General features: G+C 49.4%; 1 protein-coding gene across 1 annotated transcript in view; it reads right to left on the reverse strand.

Moving 5' to 3' along the window:
* LMF1 (lipase maturation factor 1) overlaps window positions 1-11,701 on the reverse strand; it is a 49,925-nt gene extending 38,224 nt beyond the window's left edge. The window contains exon 1 of the mRNA XM_080942486.1: window positions 11,568-11,701. Coding sequence (XP_080798612.1) covers window positions 11,568-11,579 — 12 coding nt within the window. The 5' untranslated portion in view covers window positions 11,580-11,701. The remainder of the gene's footprint in view (window positions 1-11,567) is intronic.
* Between the last annotated feature and the right edge of the window lie 1,845 nt (window positions 11,702-13,546).

Raw genomic sequence — 13,546 nt, forward strand, 5'->3', positions numbered from 1 at the left:
GGCAGGGACATCCGTTCCGTTCTGTCTTCACAGGGACACTCTGCATTCCAGCATTTATTTCATTATGTTTAATACGATTTTACCAGCGGCACTCCAACTCTGAGAAAAGAGCCCGGCAACTTCAAAGCCTGTTTTTGTCTTGGTTCCTTAGCACCCACTCTTCCCTGCTACCGTCGTCTCCACCCTGTTCACTAACTGTTCAGAGCCGCCCACGAGCCCACACTTCCGTGGCCTGAGCATCATCTCCTGAAGCATCCTGGGGGGCGGTGCACGCTAACATGGAAACTGTTTTTAAAATTATCCTGGTTCATCCCGTTCAGAACAGTCACTAGGCCCCGTCGACGTAAGCACAGTCAGCCTCGTGGCCAATGGAGACTTGGCTTTGCAGCAGTCTTGAAGTCCCCACCTCCTAACAACCTGGGGCTGCGGGCCGAGTGGCCCTGCTCTAAAGTGGACACGAACAGAAACAGATTTTCTTCCACATGAAAAATGTCCCACAGGAAAACATCTCAGGGTTTCTCTGTATGCGCGCATCTGGCCCCGCCTCAGCCCATGGGCACGATCTGCAGGCATTCCACCCACCCCAGCTAGAGGCCCCACGCTACACTCTGTCTAGGAGAGGATGCAGGTCACCCAGAGCTGACCAGGTGCTTTTGTTTGTCTCTATGACTGCTGTTCACTCCTGGGACCTGTTGGCTTTGGTGGCAGCTGCTGAGTATGTTCTTTGACCAGGCTGGGAAGGGCTTAGAACATTCTGGATACATTGCAGGCAGACCCGGAGGCCATCTCTTGCCTCTTCAGCAGGAGCTGCTCTGTGGCCAAACTTATCAAGCTGGCTCTTTCCTCCCAGAATGTTTCTCCCACTCAGTTCTCAGACGCGCTTGATTACTTCCTCTCCCTCTCACTGCCCAGGTCTTCTCTGGTCACCTCTGCTCTTTGCTGAGTTGTTTTGGCTCTGAGAGGTCCCCTATGGCTCTAAGTCCTAAGTGGGTTGAGGCTTCTTAGACGCTGTTAGTGGGCACCTCTCAAGGTAATACCTGCCTGGCTCTTCATTTAGACATGGCTGCCCTCTGGAGTCCTGCCCAGGTCCTCCACCCACTGGCTGCCACAAGCTCCCTTTCTGCTCTCTGGACACACAATGTGACAGGCTCACTCACCAGTGCAAGGCATGCAGGTGCTGTGGCCTGCATCTTGACGCATCCAGGGTATGAGCAGGCTTTTTATCTGCTCTGACAGAAGGCTTGCTGTGCTTTTATATGGAACATGTGTACACACCATACGTGTCTGACTTCTGACACGGGTCCTGTCAGGAATCTGGAAGTCTGACAGGAGGATGTGGGCATTTCCATCCCCACAATCATTTCTCTGCTTCCTTTCTGGTCAGTTCTATGTTCTACCGATGACAAGGCCATCACAGCCCAGCTCAAGGGTCCTGCCTGACCAGGGAAGTCCCCTGAAGAAACATGTGCTCCAGGAGCTCCCTGTCTGCCTGGCTGTGAACTGCAGATTTGGGTGGTAACCACACAGCTACCTTCCCTTGTGTGCTACTTTGCTCTGCTGTAATACATCCATTGGCTCCTAAAAGATTGGCACATGGAGGTCTCCAGCATCTGGCCATTCTGGGCCTAGAGGATACGTTCCTAGTGGTAGCATGGCTGTCCAAGGGCAGGTACACATATCCCCTGAAACAGGACATTCTGTCACAGCACCCCCCCCCATGCTGTTCCTATTCTTTCTAAGAAGTATGGTCTCTCTTGGCTTCCATACATATCCACCTTTGCAAAGGAAACACATTCTTTTAACCTTGTTTCTATGGTTACAACGTGTGCTCTACATGTTGTATGTCAAAACAGTGTGCCACAAATGTTCTCCCAGTCTGTGGTTTGCCCACTCATGTTTCCAGGGGTCTTTAAAATTAATGAAGTATAACCTCTCAACGTCCTTCTTCAATGGCTCCATGTGACCCCTCCAGCACTGTCCAAGCGATGGCTTTGGACATTTTGGCTTTCCCTGCATGGCATCAGTGGTCTGGGATGTGTGCCCATGAAGAGCAGAGGATGCAGCCTGCTCCTGGTCTCTTCTCTTCCTCGGATGTAGGTTTTCCACCTTAGATTGCAACCACACTTCAGCCTTGAGATGAGCTCTAAAATTAGCAGAACCCTCTAACTCTGTTCATTTTTAAAAAGATCCTCTGTATTTTCATACCCAATTCAGAAGCTAGTTTCTCTAGCACAGGCCATCGGGAGTTTGATACTAATTGCCTTGAATCTGTCGATAAAGTTGGGCAAACCAGATTCAATATTGAATCTTTCTGATCCACGAACACGGTCTGTTTCTCCATTTATTATTATTATTATTATTATTATTATTATTATTATTTATTCTCTTTGAAATTCCTTTCAGTTGCATTGTATGACTTTTAGGACACACATTTCAGATATCCTTAAAGCAACTTACTATAAGGCTTTGAGGGGCTTTGATGCAATAGATAATACTCTCAATTTTTGTTAACAGTTTGTGAAACACTGGGCTGGAGAGATGGCTTGGTGGTTAAGAGCACTGGCTTCTTTTCCAGGAGACCGGTTTAATTCTCGGCACCCACATGACAGCTAACATCTATCTGTTAACTACCGGTTAACTAACTCTGGGATATGGCCTCCTCCAACACTGCAACATACAGCACACAGACATACACACAGGCAAAACACCCATACATATAAAATAAAAATAAATCTTAAAAAAATATACGATGTAAAAAAATGTAAGGATGCAACCTTGCATCCTAAAACTTCACATTCATTTTTAAAAGTTGCATTTTATATTCCTTTTAGTCCTTCTCTTCCCTTTTCTTCCCTCATTTCTTCCTTCTTCCCAGGTGGTTCAGGAGAGATGGGGACAGGTGTCATGTAGCCTATATTGGTTTTGAACTGCTCACTGAAGATGCTCTTGGACTCTTGATGCACGTACCTCTACCTTCCAAGTGCCCAGCTCTCACTGGGTTTTCTAAATGCACAGTCATGTCTATGGATTACAACATAATTTCTTGTTTTCCAAACTTGATCTCATGACATTCTTATGCTTGTTTGTTTGTTTTTGAGAACGGTTTCCCTGTATAGCCCTGGCTTTCATGGAACTCACTCTGTAGACCAGCCTGGCCTCAAACTCAGAGACTAGATTTCTGAGTGCTGGCATTAAAGGCATGTGCCACAGGTTTCTTTTCTTCTCGCTTTCTTTCTTTTCTTTTTTCTTTTTTGGCAGGGTCCCTGTACATAGCCTAGGCTTCAGTTTCCTAGGTGTTTGGGTTACAGGCAAGCTGCAACTGTGTATTGAAAAATAATTTTTCTGATCTGCTGTGATGATAAAATGGCTCTTTGTCTCTACTTTGTTACTGTAGCCAATGGCATGAGCTGATTTTCAAAGGTTAAGCAGCCTTGTATCCCCAAGATGAACCTACACCTCTTTATTCAAGAGTTGACTGACCAGTCCTTTAAGGATTCCTGTGTCTTTGTGGGGGTCCTGGGCTCTGACCTTCATCTCTGCATGTCTTCATGAGCTTTAAGGTCGCTGCTGTGCTGGTTGCCACAGGCACTTGGGGACCATTCCTCCTCCAGTGTCTTCTAAAACATCAGTGTTATTTCCTCCTGAAATGTCTGACAAAGTTCACGGGTGAAGCCAGCTGGGGTACGGATTCTTTCCGGAATGGTTTTTCTTCTGTCGGTTTCTAATTCAATTTCTTTAACAGACACAAAACTATCCAGGTTTCCTGCTTTCTTTGTCTTGGTTTTGGTGGGGGAGTTTGTCAGTGAATCTGTCTGTCTCGTTGGAGCTGTCAAATCTGCAGGCCTAAAGTTTTTGTGACATCCCAGGTGCTCACCCTGGGGGATGCTGTCTCAGGAAGTCTTTGGTCACGTGATGGCTGCTGCTCAGTTCTGACCTGGAAGCTATTGACCCTGCAGTTTTCTGACTTCACTTCAGATGCTGCAGTTTCCTGTGTGAGAGTAGGAAGCATCGGAGGGCAGGACCTGTGGGTGGGGAGCTAGGGACAAACACAGAGCTGGAGGGAGAGGCGTGCACTCGAATACACACAGATATGCATGCACATACATGCACACACAAACGTGTATGCACACATACACTCACGTATGTACTCAAACACACACAGATATGCATGCATGCACACACATCTGTGCACACACGGGCAGTGGTCAAGGCTGTGTCTACTAACAAGCAGGAAGTTGAATCTGAACAGGTCCTGTAGGGCCTCACCACTGTTTTTTAAAGCCTGTGGGTTGGGATCCCCTTAGCACGACACACAAAATTCCTGTCATTACATCATTGTGGATTCTGAGCCTTGATCTCTTATCCCTCCTTCCAGGAAAAATGATATAAAACCCTGTAACCAGGAACAGCGGTCATTCTCACTGCATAGAGAACCTACTCTTTGGCTTGTATTTTGTTCCATGGAAATCTAGAGTCCTAAATTCTTTGTGGTTGTTTTGAGACAGGGCTTCACTGTGTGTAGACCAGGCTGGTCTCAAACTTAGAGATCTGCCAGCTTCTGCCTCTGAAGTGCCGAGGTTAACAGCATATACCATTGAGTCTGGCCAAGTAGTAAATTCTTAACTCCTAAAATATGAAGCAAACATAAAGAAAACAGTATCAGAGCTCGCATGTTATGTGTCTATATGGAAATGTCACAGTGAGACCTGTTCTATCATACAGTAAATATATGCTAATTTTAAAATTAAATATATATATATATATATATATATATATAAAACCCTGGCAGCACACGATGTTTAAGAACAGCAGAGAGACAGGGACTGTGTTGAGACGGTGCCAACGCGCGACACATTGCAGAGGTGCAGTCTAGAAGCAAGGTCAGGGGTAAGGACAGCCTCTCCGCCCTGACCTGACAGCTCCTTTTACTTGCTATTTACCAGAGTTAAGTGTTCTCTGTCTCATCTCTGCCCTCTCGGTCCACAGCACCTCTGCTGGTGAAGCTCACAGCAGGGCAGGCTCTCCAGGAAGAGAGGCGTGTGTAGTTCATGGAGGAGGGACTGCCACCCACACATGCTCCTCCGAACGGAGGCTGGAGGAGGGGGGAGGTGCACAGAGAGGCAGGTGCTCAGCCTTTCCACATTCTAGGGGTCAATATGAAAAGCAAGAGGTCTCTCTCCCCTTGGGTAATGTGCAGGCCTGAGAATTCCCAGCAACAAGGATGCTGGCTCCATTCCCAGAATCTCAGCAATAGAGACTGCTAGCCTGTCACTCGGCACAGTTCATCGGGGTGGGATAATCAAGGGCAGAGTGGGGAAAACCCATCTCTGATGCCGGGGCTCTGTCCTGTGGCCCTAGAAGAGGAGCTGGGGTTGGACTGACAGGCAATCAAAGTACTGCTAGATGAGGAGCATATAAACTTCACTGCACACACACACACACACACACACACACACACACACACACACACACACACACACAACCCAACAGAACAAGAACAAGAAGCACAAAAGAATTAAAAAGGAAAAGCATCACTAAAGGTGATCTACCGCCTGAAAGGCTGGCTTGACACCCACGTCACTACTGTCTCCTGAAGCAGGAGGGCCTCCGCCTCGGCATGGCTGAAACGGACGCCTAAGAAACATCACAGTCTGGTGGAATGGAGGCGGGAGACCTTCCTGGAATGGGGGAGCCACGTGAGACTTCACTACTCTTGCAGTTGAGAAAAAGGAGGGCAGGGACACTGTAGAGCCACCAATGCTCCCCCAATGGCCACGGCCCCACCCTGCAAGGCTGGGAAGCATGTGAGCACCAGGGAACCCAGGGCTCAGAGTAGGCCGCCTGGTGTGTGGCAGAGAGGGGCACACAGCACTGCTGTAACTTCTGATCCTCAGAGTCCCTCTTACAAGGAGCCTATCTATCCTCAGGGCTGCCCCTGTCCTGTGTGCCGAAGCTGTCAAGAGTTAGTGCTGCCACCGCTCCCGCGCTGGGACAAGCATCTGTGACCTGGGTACGTGGGTGGGGTGAAGAAAAGATTGGCCAGAGTGCAAGGCACTGCTGTGGCCCTCTGGCAAGTGCTCTCCCTGCAGTAGGTCACCCTGATTGGCCCATTAGCAGTAAGGACACTGTCCCCTATTACCACCTTGATTTCAATTTCACCAAGAACCAGAAGGAGAAACAGATTCCTCCCCCGTTGTGCTGTGGGGAACCAGGCAATGGTGGGAGGCCATGGCAGTACCACAGGTGGCCTGCTTGGCTGAGCTCAATCTCCCCAGTCCTGGAGGGACATGTTTCTGAGGGAATGAATGGACAAATAGACTTGAGGGGGATTGCTGCTCCCCTAATCCAGCCTTCCTCAGCCACAGGCTGACCTCATTAGGTCTAGAAATAACTCTTGAGGTGCCACACAGTTACTGGCTCCGGGAGAGAAGACACATTCTCACAGCGCCTCCTCCCACCAAGACACTGGATGTCTCCATCATCTAAGAAGGATCCTCTCTGGCCGACTCACAGAGGCCAGCTGGATCACCTGTTCTGGAGCCTTTTCTGAAAGGAGTGTGTATGTATGTGTGTGTCTATGTGTGTGTGTGCATCTCTGTGTGTGTCTGTGTGTATGTGGTATGTGTGCATACCTATATGTCTGTGTGTGTGGTCTGTATCTGTGTGTGTATGTGTGTGTGTGTGTGTCTGTGTGTATGTGGCATGTGTGCATACCTGTATGTCTGTGTGTTTATGTGTGTATGTGTCTGTGTGTATGTAGTATGTGTCTGTGTGTGTATGTCTGTGTGTATGTGTATCTATGTGTATATGTCTGTGTGTACGTGTCTGTGTCTGTCTGTGTGTGTGTGTGTGTGTGTGTGTCTGTATGTGGTGTCCCTCATGTCAGGCTTCCTTCACTCAGCATGACCTGATTCACAGACCCTCACATTTGGGTTTGTAACATCACTGTTGTTTGACTGGCATGGAAGCAAGCAGCCTGTCTCCTAGAGTTTGTTTTCCATACAACACCATTGTAGCTGTTCAGTGCCTTAGCCATTTTGGGCCTGGAGTGGTGACTCACATATTTAATCTCAGCACTCAGAAGTAGAGGCAGGAGGATCTCTATGAGTTTGAGGCCAGCTTAATACACAACAAGTTTCAGGCCAAACCATGCTACATAAGTGAGATTTTGTTTCAAAAACCTCAAAACCCAAGCAGAATTTTACTATCTCCATACTAAGTTAAGAATCAGTTTATCAATTCCTGATTTAAAAATCTTTCTATGTTTATGTCTGAGATCTTGGGCAATCTCCAGGACAATTAGAAACCATTTGAAACGCAGACCCACAAATGTGGTATAGCTCCCCATGAACTCAAGTCTGCTTTGACTCTTCCCAGAAACATTTTGCAGCAGAGAGAATTTAAGTGTGGCTGCTGTTTTTGTAAACATTTTCTACTTCTTGGTTTTATGTTATAATATTTTTACTTTTAAATAATTTTACTTTTGTTGTGTGGCTGTGGTGGATTGAATAAGAATGGCCCCCATAGGCTTATACATTTGAATGTCAGCGGCACTATTTGAAAGGATTAGAAGGTGTGCCTTGTTGGAGGAACTATATCACTGTACCACTGGGGTGGGCTTTGAGGTTTCAAAAGCTGATGCCAGGCCAGTCTCTGTCTTTCTGTCTGTCTTTCTTTCTGTATGTCTGTCTGTCTGTCTGTCTGTCTGTCTGTTTATGGAGCAGGATGTATAGGATTCTAAGCTACTTCTCCAACACCATGTTGGTCCCTATACCATCATCAGACTTCCCACCATGATGACAACGGATCAGCATCTGGAACTGAAAGCAAGCCCCTAATTAAAAGCTAGGGTTGCCATGGTTGTGGAAGTCTCTTCACAGCACTAGAACACGGACAGAAAGCGTGGTGCTGAGCACTGACCCAGCACTGTCCACACATTCAATGAGAACTCCACCACTAACGGTTGACTTTATACGGAGGCTCAGCTTACTTCATACCTCCTCTGTAGCCCAGGCTGGCCTGTGTTTATCCTCCTGTCTCAGCCTCCCACAGAGTTGGGACTATATGCCTGTATTGCCGGGCTAGCTTGGATTTTATGAAAGATACTACACTTGAAGGTTCCATTTTCTGGCAGCTTCTGCAGCACACGGATCACAGTGACTTGTAGGACTGTTGAGATAGATGGATCAGTGGGTGAAGGCACTTGCCACCAAGCCTGATGACTGGAGTTGGCTTGTCTCTACCATGTCTCATGACTTTGACATTTGAGCAGAAGCTGGCGGGTAATTCTGAAGATGGCCCCCACAGAGGGCTTGCTGATGTTCCACATCCTTAGATCAGATCTCTGTAGAGTGAGGTCAAGCCTCCAAGGGCTACCCCAGAACAGATCCCTCCAATAGGGTGCAGAGGGCGGGCCCAGCTACATCCTTCATCAACTTCCTTTGCTCCTGCTTGTTGTCCTCTCATCTTTGCTTGGCTTTCCCTGTGCATCGCCAGGCAGGCCACACACAGAAGACACAGCCATGAAGCTGGCAGTGGCTCTGCAAACCGTGGATCCATACTATCCTTTGGCACATGACAGCAGTTGCATCTTACAGGGAGGATGATGGCCTGTGTCAGCCACACACTCCCGAGGATGTGACAGTCCTAGTGCCCAGCTCAGCCTTCCACAGGTCACAGATGCTGCAGCTTTTCCTTTCCTGCTAGGCACTACCACATCATGACGGTGGGACTCTGAGACCCAGTTCCAAGGATCAACCAATTTTCGAGCATATGAAAATGCCACCAGACGATGCAGTCTGGAGGGCTGATTTTTGAGCCAGGCTCTCTCTGATCCTGTGGTCTCAGGTCTGAGCCAGCCCACAATGGCCCTATTACCATAGCATCTGCTCTCTCTCTCTCTCTCTCTCTCTCTCTCTCTCTCTCTCTCTCTCTCTCTCTCTCTCTCTCTCTCTCTCTCTCTCTGCTTCCCACTGGAGCAAGATTAATAATATCCAACCTAAGACTGTATCAAGTAATTACACCTTTTAGTGCACCTGGTAATTTTTATCCAGCTGGTGTTAGCAGTCAATCAAAATGCCATAAAAGGGCTTCAGAATGTGCTAATGACTTGCTCACTCTGTCAGGCATCAGGGAGGGTGTATTCAACTCTTAGCACAAGAATGGTGCATGAAACGGTCTTACAGCTTATCCCAACAACTCAGCTTCTCTAAGGGCTGTGCTTCTCCACACAAGCCAGCTTCTCTACACAGCTCAACGGTGCTCCAGAGCTTAGCTTATCATCCAGTTCATCTTTCCCACAGGGCTGGGTTTCTTTACAAAGCTGAGCTTTTACACAGAGCTGAGCTTTCTACTCCATACAGCTTTTTTTTTTTTTTTTTTTTTTTTTTTTTTTTTTTTTTTTTTGCAGAGCTAGGCTACTCCACAGAGCTAGGCTTCCCTGAAAATCCAGGCTTCACACAGCTTGTCTTCGCTCCACCTCCTGTAATGCAGAGCCTTCTACAAAGAGCCTTTTGAAAGCTTGAAAGTTTTCAGGCTCCCTAATACTAGCCAGGAGAGGAGAGTAAGCTCTGGCACTGTCAGGTTGCTAGGAATAAGCACACTATCACTGAAGACAACAACGGACTTCAGTGCCCTTTTCCAAACGCACACTGACCTCTGAGATAGCAGCATACAGCACTGTATGGGTAGAAACCAGCCCAGGGCCATCCCCGTGGCTCAGCAAGCACTGGATTCCATCTGTGTCATTGCTGGCAACACGGCTCCACACAACACAGCTTTCCTGGGGTCTCACGCACCTACCCATCCTCCTGTTGGACTGCTGTGGCCCTTCATACGGGGGAGCTCACAGCCACTGGAGACAGTTGGGGGACATGGGTAGATGTGGTGGCTCATAGCCGAGGCCTTCCCAGGAGCCTCTGGCCACAGCAGCAGAGGAAGAACATAGGTACAGCCACAGAGGATCACGTCCCGGGTGACACGCATGTGAAGAATACCTGGAAACCAGGGGGCCTCCAGTGCTCACACACAAAACCACGAAGCTACTGGATCATTTTAGTCCCAGAAACAACTTGCCATGTCCCCTATTTACACCACCACAAGCATACCGTTGGAGCTTCTCCACGGGATAGGAATTTCTGTGGCAAAAGCACCTGGCCCAAGGCCCATGCTGCAGAGAGAGGGGAGGAAGGGGCTTAGCCTGTCACAGCTACATGTGTCCATGGAGGCAAATGGGACCCTCCTGTGGTCCTCCCTCCACCAAGGCCTACACCCTATGCAGTGAACTCAGCCGAAGATGGTGAAGGTTAGGGTATTCGTACTCCGGGAGTGTACCTCATCTGAGAATAGGCTGCCTTCAACCACAGTGTAGACAGTGCCCTTGTTAACTCTAACTATGAACTTGACACAGCCTCGAGACGCTTCAGAAGAGAGTCTCAATGGAGGGACTTCCCAAGTCAGATTGCAGCCGCCCCTGTGAGCACAGGAAATGCCTCTTGTTGATAGGCCATGCCTAGAGAGTCACAAGGTCACCAGAGCAGCTGGAAAGTCAAGAGCCGGGCCGTCTGCGAGAGATGCAGAATGTTCTAGACTGAAGGAGGCCCTGGTTTGAAGAATCTTGCTCTCATGTGAGCACCCTGCTCACATGATTCGCTTTGTGATGCGCCTCAGCTTCTCTGCGTGTTTGGGTTGATCCCCTCAGAAAATGTCCAAGTAAGCAAAGAGGCCCATGTAGAGAGATTATGTCTGAAAAGACTGCAGTACGGAAAATCTAGTGTGGCAACATCCTGGAAGAACCAAGGCCTCACCGGAGAGCAAGAAGAGGAGAACAAGGAAGTGAGCACAGTCAAATCTGTAAAAGCCACCGAAGCCAAAGGCAGATGCCTCGCTCTCACGCCAAAGGTTCAAATAATGTGTCTGGAAATATCAGTTGTGCACATCGGTGGGAGCAAGCGCAGTGGAGACACAGCGGGTACTGGGGGGCAGCAGGGTGGGAGGGCGGCACAGACTTGGGTAGGGAAGCCCTGGAGCAGGCCAGGGTCATCGACCACACAGGCTGTTAAATATTCACATTGGACTACAAAAGGTGTGAGGGACACTCCTAGAAGCCAGCAGGCCAGGGACCCAAAGAAAAGACAGACATGGAAGGAGGCGTCTGGAAGCTGCCCCTGTGTGAGAACTGAGGCTCCCACGGCAGTGCAGTCACCAACACACCTCCATGACACATGACCTTCATTCATCAAATTGAAACAACCTCGGAGACATACAAGACACTGTGGGAGACGACTGGCTCTCCCCCAAAATCTCCTCCAGGAAAGAATGCGAAGCTGTGGCTGCTTCTCACAGAAAATGACCGTGAACATGGCTGGTGTCATGGGTGAGCACTGTTCACGGCGGGCCACTCTGTGAGGTGGAGATGCAGGGGGCAGGGCCAGGCCAACAGGTACAGGTCATCAAGGAGGTACCCCAGATCCAGATCAGCCAGCCAGGCCCGGCCCAGTCCAGCAGCCCAACCAGGTGTGTCCTGAGGATATCGTTCCCACATACATTTACAGTAAAGTTCCACCTACCGCTCCAAGCATGATTCTGAAGATCAGCCAGCGGAAGCCCCACAGGACAATGTGGGACGTGGGGGTGTGCTTGGGGAGGCGGGACAGCGTCCAGAGAGGGCACAGAAAGATTCCCAGGAATCCTGTTTCCAGCAGCTGTGACTCCCATCCTGCAGGGGTCGGGGGGGGGGGGGGGTTGGGGTGGGGTGCAAGAGGAGACACACAGAGGAAATTTCATCAGTGGGATCAAATGTTTATAAAGGAATCACCCCCAACCTCACCCTGACCAAGAAGTCCTTAAAATGAGACAGAGACACGCAAACATCACCACGTGTCTTCATAGGAAACAGACACAGAGCCCTGAGTGGGGTGACCCAAAGAATGTTGCAGCTTCAGGTGCCCTTCTTTCTTTACAGACGGGGGGGGGGGGGTGGACCTGTACTGTCCAGTTTGGATGACACTTGCTCTCTCGTGTGGGACGAAGCATGATATGAGCCCACTCTTGGGTGTGCACAGATGGGAAGCCTTTTGCTTTTAGGTTTACACGAAAACTCACCGCTTTGAATGTCCTGCCCCAGGGATATTTGCCAGTACAGCTGCAGTCACAACACAAGACAAACTCTAGGAGGGCAGATCCCAGGCAGGCCCGGGTTGGATGATCAGGCAAAGCTGGCAGCCAGGGATCAGTAAACCCAAGTCAGTGATTTGTGAGCCCTCGAGAGGGTAGGTAGCTATGTGTTTGTGTGTGGACACCTGCTACTCTTTCAGGGGGAGCTCAGCACAGGAAATGCCCAAAGGTAAGCAAGTCCTGCGACCCCCAAAGACTGAAAGAGGGGGAGAGCCCTGTGACAGAGAAAACCCTGCTGGTCCTGTCCTTGCCATCTGAGGAATGGTGACTCCAAGGGGCCAGGGATGCCCTCCGCCCACAAGGTCTCAGGATGCTAGGGAGGGCTGTGCTATCCCTTCGTGCTGACGATTAGCCATTCACAGTGACAGCCATAACTGTGCACGTATGTACCTCACAGAGTAAGGGACGGTTGGGGGGGGCAGCAGCAGGAGGAGGACAGAGACACAGGGAGAGTTACACCTGCTGCTTTTCTAGAATTAAAATTTAATTCAGTTTAGAATTAAAAGCTTATACAATAGCTAATTAGCATGGAGCCATAATGCAGTATACAATGGGGCACACAAGTCCATGCGGACAGAACCAACAACTGACTTAACAGACACAGGATCAGGAACAGATTTCCCAGAACAACCCCTTCACAGGGCATCAGCTCTGTGCATCGTCCTGTCCTCATCCTCAGCAGGCAGAGGGCATGGGGCGGGGCCATCTATGGTGGCCTCCCCAAGTGATCAAAGTCAACCCAGCAAGTGTGTGTCAAAGCAGGTGAGGGAGGCGCTACCCCCTCCCAAACCCGCATCAGCCAACCATGGGGAAGACAAGGAGATGGGCCTCATGGAGGGGTCTCCACAGACTCCGAGCAGTTCACCAAACTACCAAGGGTTCAAAGTCAAGGGGAGACAAAAAGCGTCGTTAGGCTGGAACGGCTGAAGTGTGGTGACCAAATGTTACCCGGGGGTCCTGGGTCAGCGAAAATCAACAAAGAAAAACTTAGGAGGAACTGAGGAAGTACGCAGTGTGGTGAAGGTCCTTAGTGGGTCTGAGGGATCTGTTGTTGAGATGTGGCAGCCAGGTTTATTGTCACAGTAGTTCTGTAGCCCTCAATAGCTCTGAAATAGAAAACCCATTCCTGACGACCAGGATCCTGTTGCTGTCCTCCACCCCTCCTTGATTCTCACACAGCACCCTCAGAGCTCTGCCCCGTAAGCCATAGGTTCTTCTTGGCTTCAGATCTCCTGCTAGCCCCGTGGCAAGTCTGCTGTCCCCTGTCCATCTGTGCTAGGGTCTTCATTGGTCCATTTCAATGGCTGTCCCCATTGGAAGCCATCCATCCACTTGAGCAGGGTGCAGCTAGGGAAGTGACAAGCCATGGGCT

The sequence above is a fragment of the Micromys minutus genome (assembly GCF_963924665.1).
Source record: "Micromys minutus genome assembly, chromosome: 31".
In the NCBI taxonomy this organism is placed as follows: Eukaryota; Metazoa; Chordata; class Mammalia; order Rodentia; family Muridae; genus Micromys; species Micromys minutus.